The sequence below is a fragment of the Oncorhynchus nerka genome, linkage group LG14 (genome assembly GCF_034236695.1).
Source record: "Oncorhynchus nerka isolate Pitt River linkage group LG14, Oner_Uvic_2.0, whole genome shotgun sequence".
NCBI classification, from domain to species: Eukaryota; Metazoa; Chordata; class Actinopteri; order Salmoniformes; family Salmonidae; genus Oncorhynchus; species Oncorhynchus nerka.
In genome coordinates, this window is record NC_088409.1 from 77,427,536 (window position 1) to 77,447,601 (window position 20,066).

The 20,066-nt window shown below is 41.0% G+C and overlaps 1 protein-coding gene across 1 annotated transcript; it reads right to left on the reverse strand.

Annotated features, from left to right (window-relative positions):
- Positions 1-9,842: 9,842 nt before the first annotated feature.
- On the reverse strand, positions 9,843-19,612 carry LOC115119571 (LIM/homeobox protein Lhx1). The gene is made up of 5 exons (XM_029648410.2): positions 18,689-19,612; positions 16,624-16,847; positions 15,532-15,809; positions 13,522-13,687; positions 9,843-11,720 (listed from the first exon to the last, which is right to left on the reverse strand). Exons 1-5 carry the CDS (start codon positions 18,856-18,858, stop codon positions 11,341-11,343), a joined length of 1,218 nt encoding a protein of 405 aa, XP_029504270.1. The 5' UTR covers positions 18,859-19,612; the 3' UTR covers positions 9,843-11,340.
- Positions 19,613-20,066: the final 454 nt, after the last annotated feature.

A 20,066-nucleotide genomic window follows, 5' to 3' on the forward strand; every position in this document is an offset into this window, starting at 1 on the left:
CTGCCAACTTCAGTGTAATTCAGTACTGGATCCATGCAGACACCCCACATATCATTCCAGCATTGTTGAAGATAGAATCTTCCTCATGTATGCCATCCTCTCAATTCCCCAACAATAAAATGTGTTATTTCTTATAGCTATGATCAAATTTACTCTCTTCACAATCCTTCATTCGCATCTATTAAAATGTTATGGGAACAGGATCTAGGTGATGACTGATGACACATGGGAAGATATTCTGCACCGTGTCCACTCCTCTTCTATTTGTGCCAACCATGGTTTGATCCAATGCAAAATCTTCCACCGCACTCACTGGACTAAACTCAGGCTTTCTAAGATCTATCCTGATATCCACCCTGTTTGCGGCAGGTGTCGGCAAGCTCCTGCTTCATTAATACGCATTGGTCCTGCTCTTCTCTACATAACTATTGGTCTGCCATCTTTGATACCATATCTCAAGTATTGCAAGTGCCCTTTGCTGCTCCTGCCATAGCATCATTATGTGTGGTAATACCTGATACTATAACAATACCAAAATACACATCTGACTTTGTAGCCTTTGTGAGTTTGTTGGCAAGAAGGTTGATTTTACTTCTGTGGAAGTCGCCCTCTTCTCCCTCTCATTTTGTGTGGATTAAAGATGTCTTACATTTGAGTAAATTGGAGAAGATAAAATATACCCTACGGGGTTCTTCTGACAAATTCTACAGAATGTGGCAGCCAATCTTTACCTATGTAGAGACACTGCAATTTCCCTCTACTCTACAGTAAACTGCCTACCTAACCTTTGTATTTAATTGATCTACCTTTGTGAGTGATTAATATTAGTCTGTCTTATTCTAATATTTTTTTCTATTTCTCATGCACTTGTCTATTTGCCATGCACTTTTGTTGTTTCTAATGTATGTTTTGTTATGAAAGTATTACTTAAGTATTTTATATTTTCATATGGGCGTATAGATTCCTACCTCATTCAAAAAACATGTTACCATGGTATATCAAATGTGTAAAACCACATGTGCAATGTACTGTATTTCAAGCATTGTTTACTGTAACTGTAAAAGAAAATACCAATAAAAAAGAACAGCATAAGGAGTGATGGGTTCTTTAGAACAGCATAAGGAGTGATGGGTTCTTTAGAACAGCATAAGGAGTGATGGGTTCTTTAGAACAGCATAAGGAGTGATGGGTTCTTTAGAACAGCATAAGGAGTGATGGGTTCTTTAGAACAGCATAAGGAGTGATGGGTTCTTTAGAACAGCATAAGGAGTGATGGGTTCTTTAGAACAGCATAAGGAGTGATGGGTTCTTTAGACCAGCATAAGGAGTGATGGGTTCTTTAGAACAGCATAAGGAGTGATGGGTTCTTTAGAACAGCATAAGGAGTGATGGGTTCTTTAGAACAGCATAAGGAGTGATGGGTTCTTTAGAACAGCATAAGGAGTGATGGGTTCTTTAGAACAGCATAAGGAGTGATGGGTTCTTTAGAAGAGCATAAGGAGTGATGGGTTCTTTAGAAAAGCATAAGGAGTGATGGGTTCTTTAGAACAGCTTAAGGAGTGATGGGTTCTTTAGAACAGCATAAGGAGTGATGGGTTCTTTAGAACAGCATAAGGAGTGATGGGTTCTTTAGAACCGCATAAGGAGTGGTGGGTTCTTTAGAACAGCATATGGAGTGATGGGTTCTTTAGAACAGCATAAGGAGTGATGGGTTCTTTAGAACAGCATAAGGAGTGATGGGTTCTTTAGAACAGCATAAGGAGTGATGGGTTCTTTAGAACAGCATAATTAGTGATAGGTTCTTTAGAACAGCATAAGGAGTGGTGGGTTCTTTAGAACAACATAAGGAGTGATGGGTTCTTTAGAACAGCATAAGGAGTGATGGGTCCTTTAGAACAACATAAGGAGTGATGGGTTCTTTAGAACAGCATAAGGAGTGGTGGGTTCTTTAGAACAACATAAGGGGTGATGGGTCCTTTAGAACAACATAAGGAGTGGTGGGTTCTTTAGAACAGCATAAGGAGTGGTGGGTTCTTTAGAACAGGATAAGGAGTGATGGGTTCTTTAGAACAGCATAAGGAGTGATGGGTTCTTTAGAACAGCATACGGAGTGGTGGGTTCTTTAGAACAACATAAGGAGTGATGGGTTCTTTAGAACAGCATAAGGAGTGATGGGTTCTTTAGAACAGCATAAGGAGTGATGGGTTCTTTAGAACAACATAAGGACTGATGGGTTCTTTAGAACAGCATATGGTGGGTTCTTTAGAACAGCATAAGGAGTGCTGGGTTCTTTAGAACAGCATAAGGTGGGTTCTTTAGAACAGCATAAGGAGTGATCGGTTCTTTAGAACAGCATAATGTGGGTTCTTTAGACCAGCATAAGGAGTGATGGGTTCTTTAGAATAGCATAAGGTGGGTTCTTTAGAACAGCATAAGGAGTGCTGGGTTCTTTAGAACAGCATAAGGTGGGTTCTTTAGAACAGCATAAGGTGGGTTCTTTAGAACAGCATAAGGAGTGCTGGGTTCTTTAGAACAACATAAGGAGTGATCGGTTCTTTTGAACAGCATAAGGTGGGTTCTTTAGACCAGCATAAGGAGTGATGGGTTCTTTAGAACAACATAAGGAGTGATGGGTTCTTTAGAACAGCATAAGGAGTGATGGGTTCTTTAGAACAGCATAAGGAGTGCTGGGTTCTTTAGAACAACATAAGGAGTGATGGGTTCTTTAGAACAACATAAGGAGTGATGGGTTCTTTAGAACAACATAAGGAGTAATGGGTTCTTTAGAACAGCATAAGGATTGATGGGTTCTTTAGAACAACATAAGGAGTGATGGGTTCTTTAGAACAGCATAAGGAAGAATGGGTTATTTAGAACAGCACAAGGAGTGCTGGGTTCTGGTCTAGTGGCAGGTAGTGCTACTGCCCCCAAAACACACACTGCCCCTGGAGACATAGGCTCAAACTCTGACTGCACCACTTTCCATTTCCTCTCCTCTATGTCCCCATCTCAATCACTTCTTCGTTGTATATATCAATAAAAACAACAAAATACGTTGAAATAAAAGATCACCAGGCTGTATCACAACCGACCGTGATTGGGTGTCCCTTAGGGCGGTGCACAATTGGTAAAGCGTCGTCCGGGTTAGGTTTTGGCTGCAATACAATGCAATACGAAGATGCTGTAGAACAGAACACACACACGCGCTGGCGCACACACACACATACATACACACAATTGTCTGTGTAATCCGTCATCTTGCCTATGGTTTTAATTCCTGTTAACTGCATGGTTTCATGCCGCTGCTCTATACATTCTAATAGAATTGAATATCAGAGCTGCTTGGCTGCACTTGCACAAGCCTGCCTTAATTGCAATGAATGTTTAAAAAAGGGCGAAATATTCGGTGAAATTTTTCTAGGGTAAAGGACAACGTGTCGCTGTGTTGAGCAACGAGCACATTCCCCAAGACTGCAAGGAGCTAGCGTTACAATTGGGAGAACTGTTTCCACTAGCAGAAACTAATCGAAGTAGATGCTTTCAGATACCCACAATACAGAGTGTACTGTATTTATTGGTTGGAAATTATTTAGTCATTTGATGTACAAACTATTTTCTCTTTTTTAGCTAAAATATTCTGAAGGCTGTCATTCATCAATAGTTTACTTGAACATCCCCTTGTTTCCACGCACGCACTTACACGCACACACACGCACGCACACAAACACACAGGTATCAAACAGGAAACAATTTTGGTCTTGTTTATTCCCTCCCAGTATACATGCTTAGTGCTCACACCGATTCAAGTCAACCTTGTACACAGTATATTCAATACTCCTCAGTACACAGAGTGACAACTATGGGCCAGATTAGTGCATGCAATATCCACAGTACTCACAAAAGTAAATTAATTGTCTAATGGCTTTAAATTGATTAGCAATGTCTCAGGTTTGAGTTGCAAATCTCTCTCTAATCCAGGTATTTCCCTCTTTGGATAACCAGGGATTGCTTTAATTAAGCACGCTGTGCTGCCATGTGCCTTTGTACATTAACATGGCAACAAACACCTGGAGCTCACATTACCACACAGCAGTCACTGGGTGATAAGGGAATTCTGCAGCTGTGCTTAGCTGGTTCAACTAATGCACTCTGATAATGTTGGAGCAGATATTTTATATTGCTGAAAAGCTCTACTAAGTCTACTGACTTAATATGAACATAGAACGATTAAAAATGTGAATACTTAGATTACTTACCGGTAAGTATTTCAATAAATATTTACTCATAATTGGAAAAATAAATAAATAAAAACACTACAATTCTCATGAACACAATCCCATCGCTATACAGCTACAGTATGTTATCTGCCAGACTGCTGAGGGTTTTGTTCTGTGAAGGCTTGAGGTATGTTGGCAATGGATAATGAACATCAGGTGAAGGCCTACATTCATATCCTGTTCTCAAATATGACTCAAGGGGGAAAACTTCGCTGTTTTATTGGAAATGTTACTTGCAGAGTACAATGAAACCGCTAACTCATCGAGGGAACACTTGCCCCTAGCTACGACACAGCAGTCGCTCTCCAAGTGCTGAATGACAAATTAATCTCTCTTCTAGTCTGTCGGATGGTGCAGATACAGTCCATGCTCTGTGTTAATCAGAACAACCCAACGCTAACATACTGTGCCATCAGGACAACCCCCGGGTGAAACCAATGACTATATCCTCCACTTTTAGAAGCATCTGCTAGCATTGGATCCCATACTGTAACTTTGCTTTTACAGGTTACGTCCCAGTGGTTCCTTTTTCATTTCCCTCTTTCCTGACCACGAGTATTAAAGGTCTTCTTGGTAGATCAAAGCGATGACACCTATCCCCAGAGGTGTAGACTCCAGTCATATGACTTGGACTCGAGTCATATGACTTGGACTCGAGTCAGACTCGAGTCACAAATATGACGACTTGGACTCGACTTTGACTTTAACACCAATGGCATGTGACTGAGCCTTATGACTCGACCTGCCACCCTCCCCAAGCCCAAATATTAAAAATGATGCTATTAAAAAGTGTGCAGCGCATCAACTCTTCATTTAATGGATTACAGTTTGAATCGGACAGCAGCCAATAAAATTGTGCCAGCAGGTCTTTCAGCCTAGCTCAGTGCTTTCTGTGGTGGTGGGGCAGGCAGAGGAAAATACGGAGCGTAGGGGTTGGTAATGTTTTCTAGTTGCATCGTGATTGGCTCAGTGTTCTGTCACTCATGGAGACACTATGTCACCGCCAAATCTAAGGGTAGAGCTAGAAAATTCAAGCCCTTCGGTTGCTGCTATAGAGTTACATTAGAGTGCCCATCCATGAAGGCTCAAGGCCACAGATAAAATGACATCCAATCACTTTATAACTACAGTAGCTTTGACTGGACTTGATCATGTCAACATCATACTTTCAAAATCTTAACTAGCAGTCATCATCATGAATCAAGTTGACAATCTACTGGCAAATCCTTTTCAACCCTTGTCATATGAAGAGAAATAATGAAGAGAAATGATAGATAAAACGTATTGGTGCTCATCATCCATTGGACATAAACATTACACAACAAGTTGGAAATAGCAAATTCAACAATGAGTGGTTTGGAAGGAATCAGTGACTAACTGCAAGCATTGGAAAGCAATCACTAACCTGCTATTCAGTGAAGTGGATGTGTGGTCCCAAGTTTGGGTTTAAGGGTCTCTTTTCCAAGCTTAAAATGATAGAAATTCTACGTTGACCATGCTGTCAATCGAGTGTGATTTCTGCAACTGTTAGCTCAGAACTGGGAAGTCTGACTTCAGTGAGTTCAAGACAACTGGGAAATTGGGGAAAAAATGACCTCCGACTAGGAAAATACGTTTTGAACAATCGTCCAACTTGGAAATGTAAGTCAAGAACTCGGGCCTCTTTCTAGAGTTACGACCTGAAGATCACTGATGTTATCATGATTCAAACTTGTTTTTTCTGAGTTCCCAGTTGTCTTGAAAGTACCATAAATCCAGAGAATGCCAGACTTTGATGACAAAGTTTGATGACAACATTTGCCCCCAAAGGACTGCCCAAGTGAGCACAGCACAACAAGGTGAATCCAAAAATGTTTTGTATGCTGCTGCATAAATTATGTAATATGCCAGGGAAATATGTATACTGTAGCTAAGAATACTAAGTGTATGTTGTGTAGTAAGCTGTTAGTAGCCCATGTGCCTCTCCCTAATTATTTGGTCTATTTTCTGCTCTTAATTTCACCCACTGTTCTGACTTGGTGGTGCACATGTAGCCTATAACCTGTTTTAGAGAAATGTAATCATTGAATATTACAAGGGCTTTCATTGTCTGCTTGTAGGCCCCCTTTATTTATCCAACAGTTCTGACTTGGTATACAGGGAGAATACGGTAAGAACGGTCCATGTTCTGAATTATGTCGCTGTACATTTCAAAAGTGCTGAAGAAATAGTTAAATTGACTACGTCCGTCCTAGCTCGCTCAATAATGTCTTAATCAAAATTACAGATTGCCTCATGCCATAATTTGTGCATCTCAATTGTCAGTAGAAACCACATTTGTCTAAGAAAGTCAGCCATATCAGCAATTTTTTTTTAAGGCAGTAAATGAGGCTGAATGTTCACTGCCAGACAAGACTGTGCTGATAGGCAGGTGTAGCAGTGGTAAGGTGTAGTTGGGACTCTGCTGTTGTTACAGCTTTAGACCCTTTTATTTTACCTTTATTTAACTACGCAAGTCAGTTAAGAACATTTCCTTATTTTCAATGACAGCCTAGGAACAGTGGGTTAAGTGCCTTGCTCAGGAGCAGAATGACAGATTTGTACCTTGTTTGCTAGGGTATTTGATTTTGCAACCTTTCAATTACTAGTCTAACACTCTAACCACTAGGCTACGCTGCCGCCCCTAGCAGTTTGTGGGAACCGTTTGTGACTTTAGATAATCTTCAGAATCCAGTACATACTTTATTAGGTCTATCAAATGATGTTACTGCAGTTATGTAGTACATATGAATGCAGTCAGATTGCTGGCTCTCACTACAGATGTAAGATCTTAATTTGACCTATATTGTCACAGCAAAATAATCCTGCTGTAACAGGATTTTAACGTTTAGTCCATAACGTTGCTTGATCGGTGGCTAGGCTATTAGCTGGCCAAAAGTAGGCTACATGAAAAGTGCAATATTGCTGATATATCTGTATGTTAGTGGGGTTTCTCAGTGAATGTATGTAAATCACGAAGCTAGTCTTCATTTCCTGTGGTGTAGGAAAATGATCGTCAACAAAAGTGGTCAAATTAAGATCCTACATCTGTAGTTTAGAGCCACAAGCAGCAGACAGCGAGGCGGGGTGTTCTCTCCGTCCCTCTGCCTGCATGCCCTGGCAGTCAGCAGAAAGCAGCAGTAGCCTGCCAGGTAGCTGCATGGCTGGATATCATCCCGGCCCAGCAGCTCAATACCTATACACATCTAAGAAAATCTGTCTGCTCAACCGGCCTGTCCCATTGATTAGCATTCTGGCTTGGTACGGAATCCGTTCCCAGACGTGTCATTTGTTTGAGACAGAGAATTAAGACGTGCGCCATGCCATGTGTTTGTTTACTTACCCACTCCACTCAGAGGAGAGTGCACTTCCAGCCGAGCCACTGTAATAAAAGCCCAAGCCAAATGCTACTCATATGGAGCAGAGCTGTAAAAACCTCTGTTTGGCTGCAGTGCAGAACTATCTGTCTGCAGAGGCATATCGTCTTTGGTTGGTCCATCCTGGCCCTGCAATACTGTAAACCATCATGTCCACTCCGGCCCATTCTGCCTTCCTACCTTCCTAACCCAAGCACCAGAGGCTGTGAGCTATTTTCAAATCCCCTCGCTTAGGAATTCAAAGCGTAATTTAAAATCCTTCAATACAGTTAAGGCTGCATTTATTTTTTAGGCAACGACAAGGTCAGTTTGCACCAATAGCCAATGCACGATCAATAGGATATTTGAATTTAAAGAGCCGTGGCCCCAGGGTGGGTGTCAGTGCATAGTGTTAGTGCTGGGACTAAGCCCTGGGGCTCAGGAGAGTCCTATCCCCCATACTCACTCACACACACCGGCCCCAAGCACTCGGCCCCCCAGGCCTGGTTAACTCTCAGGACCATGATTCATTCATGGTGGATTATGGTCCAGGGGCCGGGGCCCTGGAGAGGCCTGGGGGCTAGCAGGCAGGCAAGCAGGCAGCGTTCAGGCTAGCAGGCAGCCATATAGGCTCCCAGAGATAAAGGCTGCTTCCCCTGGATACAGACCACAATCCTATACCCACCGCCAATCCACCCACACCCATGAATCATTTTAACACCAGATCATTTCAATGCATTTAATTCCTTTGGTCATGATGTTTTATGCATTTAAATAAATCAGAAGTATGAGAATGTTTCACTTCCAGTACTTGTTTTTACTTTTTTTGTTTCAGTTTGTTTATTGTTGGTTTGTATGTATGTTTGTTTGTTCATCTGTGGTTCTTCATAAGGACTAGAAGCCCCCATAACAGCAGGTAGCCTAGCGTTTAAGAGTGTTGGGCCAGTCAGTAACTGAAAAGTTGCTGTTTTGAATCCCCGAGCCGTTCTCCCTTATGCAAGGCAGTTATCCCCGAAAACTGCTTCCCAAGCACTGTGGATGTCGAATAAAGCATGCCCCTGCACCTCTTTGATTCAGAGGGGTTAGGTTAAATGTGAAAGACACATTTTGGTTGAATGCATTCAGTTGTGCAACTGACTAGGCATCCAATTCCCATGAGGCAGGAATAATAAAACTATAATAACCAAGAGACCCAGATTCATAGTTTCTTCATCATCACAGTCCTTCCACGACCTCAAGAAGTGGAATGACTTCCAAGAGGTCAAAACCATTGCCAGTACTGTGGGAAAAGAAACCATATCAGCATAATTTAAGAATGAATTCTGTGGAATTACTGAAGAAGTCCCCCTTGTGTTGGCTGCTGCAACGCTGTCAACCATTTCTATTACTGGACTAAATCCAGTCAGCAAGGTTTCCTTGTTATTCGAATCCCTGCAGTATTCTATATATGAATTGTTCTTCTTAACAGAGTGAGAAGTAAAATTGCAACCACAATAACCCATGCTCTGCTGTGATACTGAAGAAAATGTCCCTTCAGATAGGTGTGTGACGAGCACCGCCATACATAGCAAGACATTGCATAGCATTACTGTTATGGTGTGACACCAGTGCTAGTCAATACAGCATCCAGTTATTAAGTGGTTATTACAGGATTGTGTGTGTGTGTGTGTGTGTGTGTGTGTGTGTGTGTGTGTGTGTGTGTGTGTGTGTGTGTGTATGTGTGTGTGTGTGTGTGTGTGTGTGTGTGTGTGTGTGTGTGTGTGTGTGTGTGTGTGTGTGTGTGTGTGTGTGTGTGTGTGTGTGTGTGTGTGTGTGTGTGTGTGTGTGTGTGTGTGTGTGTGTGTGTGTGTGTGTGTGTGTGTGTGTGCTTATCAAAAACAGTGGTTTACATTTCCATTCAATGTATGGATGTGCAAATCAGATCAAACTGCTTGCATTTAGCAAATGCTGTACTGCAGTGGTTATTATGCTAAACCTGTTGAATTGACTTCATTAAAGAGATTCATAAACAGTTACCTCGTACTAAATTGGAAAGAACATATAAGAGAAATAACCTACACTGACGTTTTACTATTTTGAAATATAAAATATAGATAAGGTAAGAGATGATCGGTCCAAAGAAAATGTGTTATCATTCAAATTGTATATTTTCTATTTTTATTAAAAACTCACAATTGTTTTCAACATGTTGTATTTATACAGTGAATGGTCTAATATGCACTGGAGGTCACATAAGCTTAGGTTTATTAGAACAATAACAGACATACCATGAGGGTTTGATATTTAAAGAAAGTAGCAGCTGGTAGCTGCATATTCGACCATCAATTAAATGGTTTGGATTTTCATTTGAAGACACAAAAATAAAACCTGTCTAAGTATGTTATATTAACAACTTTATGAATGTTTTTCAGCACACTAAAAAAATGAAGAAGTAAATTACTCCTTAGCATTTTTTAACACTTACACTTTGTCTCAACACATTCTGCAGATGATGGTGCAAAGCATGTTTACAGTATTTGTGCTATTTTTTATTTGGCAACTGTCTACTTGTGTTTTTTGTGTGTTTTTTTTGTAAACAACATCTTGTACAAACTAGCACAGTGAACCACAACCCCAGCAAATGTGTTTGTCTTCATACAATATAAATAAAATCAATACAAAAGTTTGGTTGGTTGCTTGGAACATTTTATCTTGATCAAGAGATTCTAAAACATGGTTTGATACTTTTAACTCCTGAATTAAATATATTACGTAAACAGTTGACTGTTCTAGTCCCTTTCAGACCCCCATTAAATGATTTTTAGAAGGTAGACTTCATTTAACAACATTTCAAGTTCTGTTCAATTTAAATAAAGGGTTCACAAGCCATATAACTTTGCCTTTTGTTTCCCTTTTGAAGGCCAACTTCTTCAGATTTGGTGGTTTGATTTTTTTTTACCAAAAAAAAGAAAACTGTCTGGATGGAGAGAAAAAAAAGCATTTCCCCTGGCCTTCAGAAATATATTTAGTGTCAAAAAGGTTGTTTAAGTGTTAATATGGCAGAGCCTTGAGAGGCAAAGAGGTCTGAGGAGCTTTTGAATAAATACAAGGGACACGTCTAGTGCCATAAATAGAGTCTGACGCCTTTCAGCCTTCTTCTAATGCCAGCGGCGCAGGTTAGCGTTCAGACCAACCACCCTTCCTTCTTTTTCTGTAAAGCTGTTGAGTCTTTGACAGTAGCTAATGATGTTTTTGTGGATTTGGGACATATTACTTGTTTTCAGAATGGTTGTTTTCCCAGTGGCATGTGTTTGGAGGGGCGTCACTGTGCTAGGCCACTGACAGGAGTCAGGAAGGGTCACAGCCATGGAGAGCAGGGGCCCGGGGTCGCCAGGGGCCCACAGGGTCAACAGTCACACACAGTCTTTTATGTGCCCAAGTCCTTATTCGGGTTTTAAAAAAGAAGCAATCAAAACATCAACACAATACCAAGGTAAATGCTTACAACCACATAGTCCACGTTTTGATTTTCGCCATATTTATTTTCCCTGCAAAAAAATATAATATGGGGAAATTAATTAAATAAATAAATAAATAAATATGATTGACAAAAAAATATTTGACTGGTGTCGCTAACCCTGCCCTTACCCATGCCCACTCTCCTGTCCTCCCCTATTGAATCTCTCGGTGGTACAGTCCGCTCTCTTGAGCTACCAGACGGTGCCCTCGTTCATTTCCGAGGGTGCATGGGACAGGTGGTTGCCGTATCCGCTGCCATTGAGGGACAGTGAGGTAAAGGGCGGGCTGGGTCCGTACACCTCAGAGGAGATGCTGTGCATGGGCCCCGGGATGCCTGGCTCTGGGCTGGGCGAGTCCCCAGGGTGGTGGGACATGATGTCAGAATAGCGCTGCACCTCACTGGAGGGGTGGTGCCCGGGCAGGGGATGGTCCATACCACCTAGAGGGGTGCCCGTAGGGCCTGAGGAGGGCACGAAGGGGAGGTCTACGGGGGTCTGTGCCTGCGACGACGGAGGCCCCTGAGGAAAGAAGTCGTAGTTCCCTCCTGGACCGTAGTACTCACTTTGATAATCTGCAGATCAACAAAAAAAATCTGGGTTAGCCTGGGAACAATAGGGTGAGTAAAAATGATTTCAGAGATTTTCAGGAATTCATTGAATATACATAGTCTGAAGTTGCATAGGGAGAAACCCTCGCCGTAGCACATTAGTCAAAGTTACACTTAAATCAAAAATGCAATTGGGTGGGGAGAACAACGCCGCCGCAAAATTAATTAAAATGGGGACCATTTCATCAGCGATTTTACCTCCTGAAATCAATGTTTCATTTCAGCAGAATAGTATTAGGCCCACTGCACACCACAAAGGACCAGAGTCCACCACACACTATTGATATCCACAAAACATGTTAGGAAAATTGAAATAAGGACGCACATACTTCACTATAATCAAGAAAGCCTACATTATTATTTTTCAAGGGCAGCAGGTAGCCTAGTGGCTAGAGCATTGGGCCAGAAACCGAAAAATGTTGGTAGTCTGAATCCCCAAGCCGACAAGGTGAAAAATCTGTTGATCTGCCCTTGAGCAAGGCACTTCATCCTATTTGCTCCAGGGCTGCAGTAAATAACAGCTGATCCCTGACCGTCACCCTACTCTCCAAGGGTGTCTCAGGGGGAGCTGGGATATGCAAAAAAAAACATTTTCATTTCACACCTCACACTTGTACAGGTTACCCACTTGTACATGCAGTGAAACAGGACAAATATAAGCACCCCCTATTTAAACCCATACTGTTACATTTCCCCAAAACAGTGTTGTGTCCTTGGAAAAGGAGTAGATACACCTTTTAGATTGACTTAATTTATCATATTCAACTACTCTCTCCGATCATCAACATTCTAAATATTCCTCAAAGTAACACAAAATGAATGTCACAACCAAATATGTTTCAAGCTCCTTCCTAGGAAAACAGAAGGCCTACAAATGCACCTTTCTTGCATGTGAATGTCATCTTGTAAGGAAAACAGTAAAGACAATTCGGCCAGTGAGATAATGCAATGGCTTGGAGCCCTCTCTAACTAACCCCTTGACCGAAATTGTATGGATGAGTTATTTATTAACGAACCCGTTCCAGACAGGGATCACAGGGAATGCAATGGCATTTGGTAATGAGCATCTTCCCCTCTTAATACAGTTTGAATGTTGACGTAATATACCTGACATACATAGAAAATAATAATAGTGTTCTAGTGATTATTTATTCATATTTAGCGACACATTTAGGCCTATTATATTAACTGTTATTAGGCGCTGTTTGGCTTACATGGACACCATAACAAGATGTATTCTCCATACTACTGTAATTGTTATTTTTATTAGGCCTATTTTATGTCTTTTCTTTCTAGTTTTGACAAATGGGTCAGACGATTGGAGTCTATAATCTGAGACATTTAAAGCGACACGTTATTTCAACATTTACATTTTGACAACATCAATTTCGAATCCCTTTAGACCTTTTTGTGGTGTTTTTGACAAATGCGTAAATCGTTAATTATCTCCCATTGTAATAAGTCTTATATCACTTTTTTTTAACACCTGAAGATTTGGCACAGCATCCCAACTAATCCATCTCTAGATAATGTCCATCCATACTCAAAACATTTTAAAGCTCTCCTCTCAGTGTAGGTCCTATTCCAATGATGTGTGTTGAGCTCATCTGATAAGCCATGATAGTAATCAAAGGCGTCCTGGGGCAGCGCGACAAAATGGAAACAGCGCTTGGCGGACACATGTCAAATGATTCGACATTTCAGACAAACATGTGAAACCGGTAAACCCGCTGGGACACCCAAGCCGTTTCATCACTCTTCTTACCTCCGTAGTATGAGAAAGGACCGTTTGGAATTAATTCCCCGGGTTCCAGCCGGTCCACTAGCGTTCTCATTCTCCTCGGGCTCCGGAAGAACGCGTGCCGTCTCGCGCCCAGGGCGCTCAATTGCTTCATACGTCGCTCCTTGGACCGCCTGTTCTGAAACCATACCTACGAAGCACAAAAGTCAGCATAGAGCAACGTTAATGAAAATGAAATGGATTGGAAGGATTGAAGTGCAAATATTACGGCTGGAGCGTTGGAGACGAGAGAGGGGCTCACAGCAAAGATTGCCTCTGTATCCAAAATGACGTTTGAACACACATCTCGATATATTATGATAAATAATTGAATGCACACAGGATGTAAAGCTGCAGAATCCATATTTGATAGTCAATCAAATAAAAACAAACACTTTACTTCACTATAGATCGAAAACTTTTTTTCGTTGAAATATCATTATAGATTGGTAGCCTATATAAAAAGTAGCCTAACTCTAATATCAGATCTATTCCAGCAATATAAGCATTATGTATGGTGTACGTTTGTTTACTATTATTACTGCTTTACCGTTATATTATCATTGCTTTGTTTATAGATCCGTGATCAAAAACAAAGCAATGCCTAGGCCATGTGTAACCTGGGTGCCCTTTTTGTGCCGGAGCGCGCGCTGCCCTGCATGGTCATCAGGTTCTGTGCGTGGTGACTCGATGGAGTAAAGTCTTATTCCTGGGATAATATTACTATTAATTATCGTCACTCCAGTCGCACAGATCTAACCTCAGTTTAATGTTATTTTAACCCTCCATTTACCCCGAGTAAGGAGGGAGCAGGGGGAACTTTAAAAATCTACAATTAATACTTAATAGGAGGGTTGTTAGCAATATATTACACGGCTCTGCGAGGTTATTATTTCGTAATCTATATATCCACCCTTGAATTCCTTCGGCTAATTATGCTCTTCCTTGAAGCTCTTAAATATCCAACCTCGCCACCTTAATAATCTTGATTTTTTTTTCACTTGATCTGCCTTCAATTTTTTGTCATTACATGACCACGTCTCCGCAGCACTCGCCCTATCATGGGAGACACTCGGCGGTGTGGATGCGCTTATTTGTACATACGATACATTGTTTCAACTTAGGTACTACGATACAGAGACCAACTTAAACATTCAAAATCAGGTGTGTATCTTCAATAGCCTAATTTTCAACTCTTGAAAATAGGCCAAAAATAATGCCACCAAACAAAAAAGCCTTCCAAATGATGGGCCTAGCTTACTTTTTTGCATTAGGTAATGCAATTTGTCAAAAATTAAATACCACTGGTAATAATAATAATAACAATAACAATATTATTCATAATAAAATGATTCATAATAATTGTGTTTGTTGTTGTTACTATTTGTCAATATACGGCATGCTTATTTGAAATGATTTACGCTATACTAGACTGGGGGTAAGGAGGCATTTTGAAGTCTCCTGAACAGAATTCTGCGTTTACACTTGACTGAAAATGGTCACAGCATGGCTAAATGTGGTCGCAAAACGTGATGGTCCAGCGTTGCCAAGACTCCCATCGCTCTCACCAGTCTCACGCCAGTTGGCGTGTTTACCCATCCTGCACGCCAAGAATAAAAAATACCCATATAAATTACGCTTTCCAAATAAACCTCGATGACAGCCAATCTTTCGCTCTTTCAAGTCAATGTGACCATGCAATTTCTAGGCAACCCCATCTTTAAGCGGGAAGGCATATGAGAAAGGAGCGGAGTGATTGTGATCAGGCCTCTGTTTGTGGCGAACTGTTGACAGGGTGCCCAACATGGAGATACTTTCAATAAAATACAAGCTGCTATATCACACGCTATAAGTGTGTAACCCTGAAAGCGCACAAGGTGAGGGTCCCTCACTCCCCCCCACTATACGGTTCTCATTCACTCCCATACCAATACAACATGAGCTGCATCAGGAATTACATTCATGTCATTATAGTACATTTGTCTTTGCCATTACCTGAATGACTCTCATGTTCAGCCCCGTCTCCTGCGCGAGCTGCTCCCTGATGTGTCTCGTGGGTTTGGGGGTGGCAGCGAATGCCGCTTTTAGGGTCTCCAGTTGCTTTGCTTTGATGGTGGTTCGCGGTCCACGTCGTTTACCGCCAAGGTTCTCGCCATCGTTCTCATTACTACCCGTTTCTTTGTCCGACAGATTGGCTATTTCAGAGTCCTTCACATCGTCCTGTAACTGATCTTGAGAATCCGGGGATAAACTTGGGTCGCTACATGCTGTTACTGTGAAAACGAAAAAGGACAGAAAACGCTTAGACACACAGTCCATTTGTAGACCTATAATTTCAATACAATGAGGAATATGAATGATTACTAGTGGCCTATTTGTGTAGGCCTTTATAGCCTTACTAAAATATATATTTTTTAATTATAAATTGATATAGTATTAAACAATAGGCCTACCTGAAATAATAACCGATGCAGATTTAAATTATTTTTATGAACACTATTTGTGTTCTCTATTATCTTTTAGCGCCGAATTCATTAAACGTGTCAAAATAATGAGCCTACGATAAAATCAATAGGCTTCTGGGTCTACAATAGTCATACAACCCGATAATTAACATCTATGCAAATATAATTGGATATTTTGGCTTACAAATCCAAATCTTCAGCAATAGTGTGAAAATATAGGCAATGCAATTGCGCAAATCGTTATTTCTGTTTTTACAATAAAATAAAATAGTTTAGGCATAGGGCCTACCCTACATGGAACAGAACGATGCATGATTATTCAACACCAAACTGTGGGCGGAACAAGTCACATCGGTCACAATTTTTTACTTTTTTATTTTACCTTTATTTAACTAGGCTAGTTAGTTAAGAAAAAAATCTTATTTGCAATGACGGCCTAGGAACAGTTGGTTAACTGCCTTGTTCAGGGGCAGAACGGCAGATTTGAACCTTGTCAGCTCGGCGATTCGATCTAGCAACACTTTCGGTTACTAGTCCAAGGCTCTAACCACTAGGCTACCTGCCGCGCCACTAGTAGCCATGCGCCCAAAATTATGAAGCCAATTTGGCCGTATAGGCCTACCTGAGAGAAGGTTTGTGTCTTTCCCATTGCTGTGGGTTAGATAATCTTCTTTGCAGACAAATTTATTTTCGTCTATGATGTAGAGCTCCTCTCCAGTGGACAGCTGTTTGTTACACATCATGCAGGTGAAGCAGTTGAGATGAAACACTTTGCTCCTTGCCCTCCGGACCAAGTCGTTCGGCGAGATGCCCTGAGAACAGCCCGCGCACTTTGTCCCAAACCTCCTGCGAGGGGACAGAGGAAGAATGCACTATTATTCAAATGTATTTAGGCGCAAAACCAAACAGTATATGTTAGTATACAACGATTGCATATTGAGAGTGTGAATAAATACATATATTTTTTTAAATATAGGTCACTGCGTAGTCTCAGAAAAAAAGTTGCTATCTAGAACCTAAAAGGGTTCTTCGGCTTTCCCCATTGAAGAATCCATTGAATAACATTTTTGGTTGCAGGAAGAACCGTTTAGGGTTCAATGTAGAACCCTTTCCACAGAGGGTTCTAGATGGAACCCAAAATAGTTCTACCTGTGACCAAAATGGTTCTACCTGGAACCAAAAAGGGTTCTCCTATGGGGACTGTAGAATAACCCCTTTGGAACCTTTTTTTCTAAGAGTGTAACCCTAACCTCTGCCTCTCAGTTGCAATGGTTCACGATGAGAATGATTCCATAATTGCCATATGTGGTCCTGTTCTTTATAATTATTGTTAACCGTAGTAGGCCCTGTACATCGATTATATTTCTGCATTCATTGTCAACGGACACATTTTCTTACTTTGCCGAATCAAAAAATATTTGTTCCATTATAAACACGTTTTTGTGTAAATAAGAGAACTGCTTAGAATCGCATTTTAGGCCTATTTAGACCTAATGAAAATACATGTTAGTGATGTCCATCCTGAAATGTAGATGATCATTATGAAAAAGAATACATCCTTTATAACACAAAACAACAGCCCTAAATGTGTAATCCAATTAGGAAATAATACACATTGCAATATACAAGTTAGTACTTTAATATGTGTGATGATCCTCTTTTTGTTGATTGTAACGGAAACTAATGTGTATTGAGATTGTGGACACTGATTGTTGACTGCACGTCTGTGATTGCATTGTCTGCTTGTTTGATCTTTTAAAGAGGTTAGTTATTTAAATCCACTTATCAAGTCCTTCTCACTGGAGCCGTGCAAACACAGGGCCTAGGCAGATAGCTTTGCCACTGGGCCGAGATACACACTTCCTCCACACTACCCCGATGAAGTATTGATTCTAGCCGCTTCTCTGCACCTCTACGCCTTATAAACAACGTGTGATTGATTTCCTTCATACCCCATACCGAGGACGAGTACACACGCGTTTAATGTTGCTGTCCATCTTTTAGCATAACAATACAAATGAACAAGCCTTTAATTACTGGCTCTCCTAATCAAAGCTTCTGAAGCAACACCTCCAAATCCACCGTCACACCGAGCACATAGACATTCTGAAGGAATTGGATGCAATCTTATTTGTATTTGAACCATATTAGAAATTAGTACAGATAATATTTAGAGTGGTTAATGTATTAATACGTGCCATATATAATACATTCCATGAAGTGTTTAGCCTTGAATATACCTATACATATGTTATAAGCAAATTATAATGGTAAATGTTTTGAGAGCATATTGGCTTAACAGTTTTCTAAAGTACAATATGAAGGTATAAGGTGTAATTATCGCATGTCTTCAGATAGTTTTGCAATTTATTGCGTGCTCTACTTTTGTGTTCATTAGTTCAGAAGTTAGAGTCACCTCTTTTCTTTTGTTTTTTTACACTAAACAAATGACAGAGTTTATATGTTCATTATTAACCAACAATACATTATATCGAAAATGTTTCGTATTTGCAATATCCTTATGAGTCTTTTTTAAAGAAAAATATGCATTTGACTGAGAACATTAGGATAGTATTGTTAACTTAACAGAAACACGGAAATGCTTATCCAAGACTACACATCTGAAATAATAATTACTGTAGTAAAGGACGAATGAAAGGGAGCAAGCACCCACCAGTCAAGCTTACCTAAAGAAGTCGTTTTTGCAATATAGTTTCCCCTCTCGAGAAAAGCATTTCTCTGTTAAATTGCATTTACACTCGCAGCACTGTACGCACTTGACGTGCCACGCTCTGTCCAGAACATTGAGGAGAAACCTGTCCAGTATAGGCCTCTCGCACCCGGCACAGTGGACCATCGTCTTTGGATTTGCACCCACTCCGCAGCCGTGGTCTGTTCAGCCTCCTGAGGTGGTGGTCGTCTCACTCACACTCTTGACTTGAGCAGTAAGCAAATCAACAACACACACCGGTTATTGGATGTTTTGTATTTGGAGCATTTGGTTCCTTTTTCGCTCGGATGTCCTGGATCAATGTGTTCAAATAAACAGTCGATGGGTAGCCTGGTCGCTATCCTACCTCTTATACTCTCCTCTGAAGTGGTCAGCATGGAGGTTTATAGGATCCAAGTACAGGATGGAGACAGTTCGCCAGGATGAGTCCTCCCAGGTGAGGTAGTCAAAGCCTTAGTCGCCTCGAATGTCAGTCCTTCGGATCCTCTTCCATACACCAAACACACATCGGTTTAAATGTAGCCAATCAAATGGCAAAAAATATCAAGCCACCTCTGAAGATTGGCTATAATGTGAGAACCATAGCCTATCAGCAAGTATCCGTAGTCATCAAAGTGAAGCATTGGCCGGAAAAGCAACGTGTGCCAGTCGCTGTTGAAGACGCACATCTAACAAAATTGTTTTGGGGCAATACTGTCACACAGAAAGACGCGCGTGCCTATAAATAATTCAATGTTCTTTGACATGACCGCTTATCCACTGTTTAGGACCCGATGAGAATCGAAATAATTTCCTATCAAAATATTTCAAGGAAAAAGTGTTTCCTCCGGCTCTGTTGGCTATCTGTCCCCTCGAGTTCTCTTTTGGTAAATGATGCTAGTGATGGTAGGATGCGTGTGACATCTCTGTGCAGTATTGACGCTCCGCGTTATCTGCAGTACTCTGCATGTTCCTGAAAGCACACGAGCCAGCCTTATTCACAGTCTCGTGACGTCATGCAGTGGAGAAGCCAATCAGCAGCGCGCAATGCAAGTAACTATTAGCTATCCCTTCAAAGACGAGCCGGTGCATTCTGTTCTATTTATGGGGAACTGAAGAAACCAATTGTCAAATATTCCTAGAAACGGTCATATGCTAGTGAATGAATGTATGTGGGCGGAAAGACGACGACCGTTGAGGTAAAAACAGCACAATCACCAGTTTATCAATTGTTTGCGGCGAGGAAATGGACGTGAAGAATCATTTCATAAGGTAGATATGGGCATCTTAACGTTCTCTCCTGATCCTGCATGGATCCTCCCCATGGGCGAGAGAGAGGTCGTCTTAGTTTAAAA